The sequence below is a fragment of the Astatotilapia calliptera genome, chromosome 20, assembly GCF_964374335.1.
Source record: "Astatotilapia calliptera chromosome 20, fAstCal68.1, whole genome shotgun sequence".
Taxonomy (NCBI): domain Eukaryota; kingdom Metazoa; phylum Chordata; class Actinopteri; order Cichliformes; family Cichlidae; genus Astatotilapia; species Astatotilapia calliptera.
Genome location: NC_137441.1, coordinates 17494568 through 17496873, shown reverse-complemented (window position 1 = coordinate 17496873; position 2306 = coordinate 17494568). Strand labels below are relative to the sequence as shown.

Below are 2306 nucleotides of genomic sequence, written 5' to 3'. Positions count from 1 at the left end.
CAAAATCCTTTCTCATTTGTTCTTGAGTAATTACACATTTATAACAAAGTGTGTTGATGCGTATTGTCACAAAGTTATGGCAGTGAAAGCCAAACAGATGCGATGTTCCATGTCGTGAGTAATTCAACTCTAAAATGAAGCTCTGACACTGAGCAGCAGAGAGAGCTTCAGAGGAGTTTGAACGCCTACAGCAGTCAGGTTAGACTCTACTCCCACGTGTGGGAACATTAGTCACACCTCGTTAATTTCCCCAGCACTGATGACGGAATCAGGTCGCGTATAAAAGCTGCACCTGTCCACCGTTGGACAGCCAGTGGAGCAGAGACGGACTGAGTGCGCGTGCGTCAGCTGGTCCTCACAGAAAAGAGCAAGAAAAACAAAAGAAAATGAGTTTGACTGTCTCTGTTTGCGGCGTGTCTCTGCTGTTACTGCTTCATTTCGTAGGAGCCAAACCCGTTTCTGACCTTCAGGTGAGTTTACCTGAGCTTTCAGCTGGTGTAAATGTCTCCTTTTATAATGATGAGTTATTTATTGCTGAATCTTTGCGGGTTAGTTTCTTAGCACTGTGCAGAAATGGCAACTTTATTCTAAAAGCATCTTTATTTCATTTCTCCTCAGAGTTTCAAGCAGCTTTTAGAAGAGGAGATCAACGCCTCACCGTTACTCCCCGCAGACGAGACTGAGGTGGAGGGGAAAGACCTGCACACGGGCAAGTCGGTGTTCGGGGCGCCAGAGGAACAGCCATGGGACTCCTCTGACCCCAGTAACTCCGCACTGGTGGCTAAACAGAACCTCCTTTCCCGCATCTTCAAAGATCTCGTGAGGACCTCCAAGCGCTCGTGGAGCCGGTATAAGAAGGGTGGGATGAGGAGCTGTTTCGGGGTCCGATTAGAGAGGATCGGTTCCTTCAGTGGGCTGGGATGCTAAAGGTAAGAAGCAGAAAACTTTCCGTTTAACGCTATTTGGAATAGTTGCAAGACAGAAAAAAAGACAAACATAGTTTCAATGTCTTTCTTTTCATTCTGAGTAACAGAAACAATTTGCGCCACTAAATGTTACATTTTATGAATAAATGCAGTTAAAATATTGTCTTGATGCAGAGGTATTTTGCGTTCATGTATAACTTGATATGATTTGTTAATATGAATATAAATCGATGGTAGAAGCAGTATTATGGTCCCTATGTGGAAGATTTAAGTCACATCCTATTTTATTTATTTATTTTTAATAAATATCATTATACATATAATTAATCAGATCGGATTTCGTATGTCATTGTGTGAGAACAGCTGGGCAGTTCTAGCAGGTGAGGGTGGCTCTTCACTGGGACTAATAACGTGTTGTTCTGTCAGCAGGCGGGGACCTTCAGCGCATCAGTGTGAAACGCAACCAAGAGCCGAGCTCCCCTCACACCACAAGGTTTTGACTGACACTTTAAAGGGCGGTTGATTCAGACTCTGCTGTACATGGTTCATATTCAAAACTGTGTTTTCCTTTTTCAAATGTGAGCTGTTAAATTATTATAAATGTATTTATTATTTATTTTATGCTGTTGTATAAGAGTTGCCTTGTAATAGAATGTACTGCAGTAAAACAGTTATTTTGCATAATTGCTGAGTGTTGCATTCAATTCTTTCCTGACATAATTTAAAGCAGCTCCAGACTTTCCCAGGAAATATTTTAATGAGATATATACACGTGAAATAAAGGTGTCTGTGATATGGGGAGCCGGTACCTGAAGGATTTGTTTGGTTTGTTTCATTTGATCATGTGATCACCTGATAGGAAACAAGATCACTTCTGCTGATTTTATTGTTTCCATTAGGAGCAATATAGACGTTTTTTTTTTAAAATGCCTATATTTCTTAAAATATAATGAATATATTTTTTAAAATTTCCGTGAATGCACTCTGACTCTCACCCCATGATAGCTGAGCTAGGAGCCATCCCACCCTGAACTGGTTAGCAGGAGATGGGTGGATGAAAATAAAAAGCTGCTGGGTTAGGCTTCACAAGCAGTCCATAGTCAAAGCTCTCATATTTGAGTATTTGAGGTACAAGATATAAATCACAGCTTTCAGAGACACGGCATATGAAACATTTGGTTCCACATGTTCTTGATTGTACATGCCAGTAGACCAAAATGAAAAAACAAGCAAACAATTAATGTTAAAAATGACAAAATGAATCAAACTGAATTTCACCAAATTTCTAAACTTTGTTGTAATTTCTCAACCAGTCTCAGAACAAAAAAGAAACCAATAAAAATTCTCAAATGATGAGCAAAAGTACAAAAATGAAGTATT

The 2306-nt window shown here is 39.9% G+C and overlaps 1 protein-coding gene across 2 annotated transcripts; it reads left to right on the top strand.

Annotated features, from left to right (window-relative positions):
• The first annotated feature begins 303 nt into the window (after nucleotides 1–303).
• Nucleotides 304–1610, top strand: nppal (natriuretic peptide A-like). Of its 2 annotated transcripts, none has more exons than XM_026154706.2 (3): nucleotides 304–470; nucleotides 619–929; nucleotides 1353–1610. In XM_026154706.2, the coding sequence occupies exons 1-2, from the start codon at nucleotides 387–389 to the stop codon at nucleotides 925–927; spliced, it is 393 nt and encodes a 130-aa protein (XP_026010491.1). In that variant the 5' UTR covers nucleotides 304–386; the 3' UTR covers nucleotides 928–929; nucleotides 1353–1610. The 2 variants fall into 2 exon arrangements, with proteins under 2 accessions (XP_026010491.1, XP_026010492.1); XM_026154707.2 differs by having other exon boundaries at nucleotides 305–470; nucleotides 1356–1610.
• Nucleotides 1611–2306: the final 696 nt, after the last annotated feature.

Bases quoted from the DNA above. Each gene is read 5' to 3' on its own strand.
- nppal (XM_026154706.2), top strand. From the start codon at position 387: ATGAGTTTGACTGTCTCTGTTTGCGGCGTGTCTCTGCTGTTACTGCTT. The intron at 471-618 runs GTGAGTTTACCT...ATTTCTCCTCAG, and splicing joins AACCCGTTTCTGACCTTCAG to AGTTTCAAGCAGCTTTTAGA.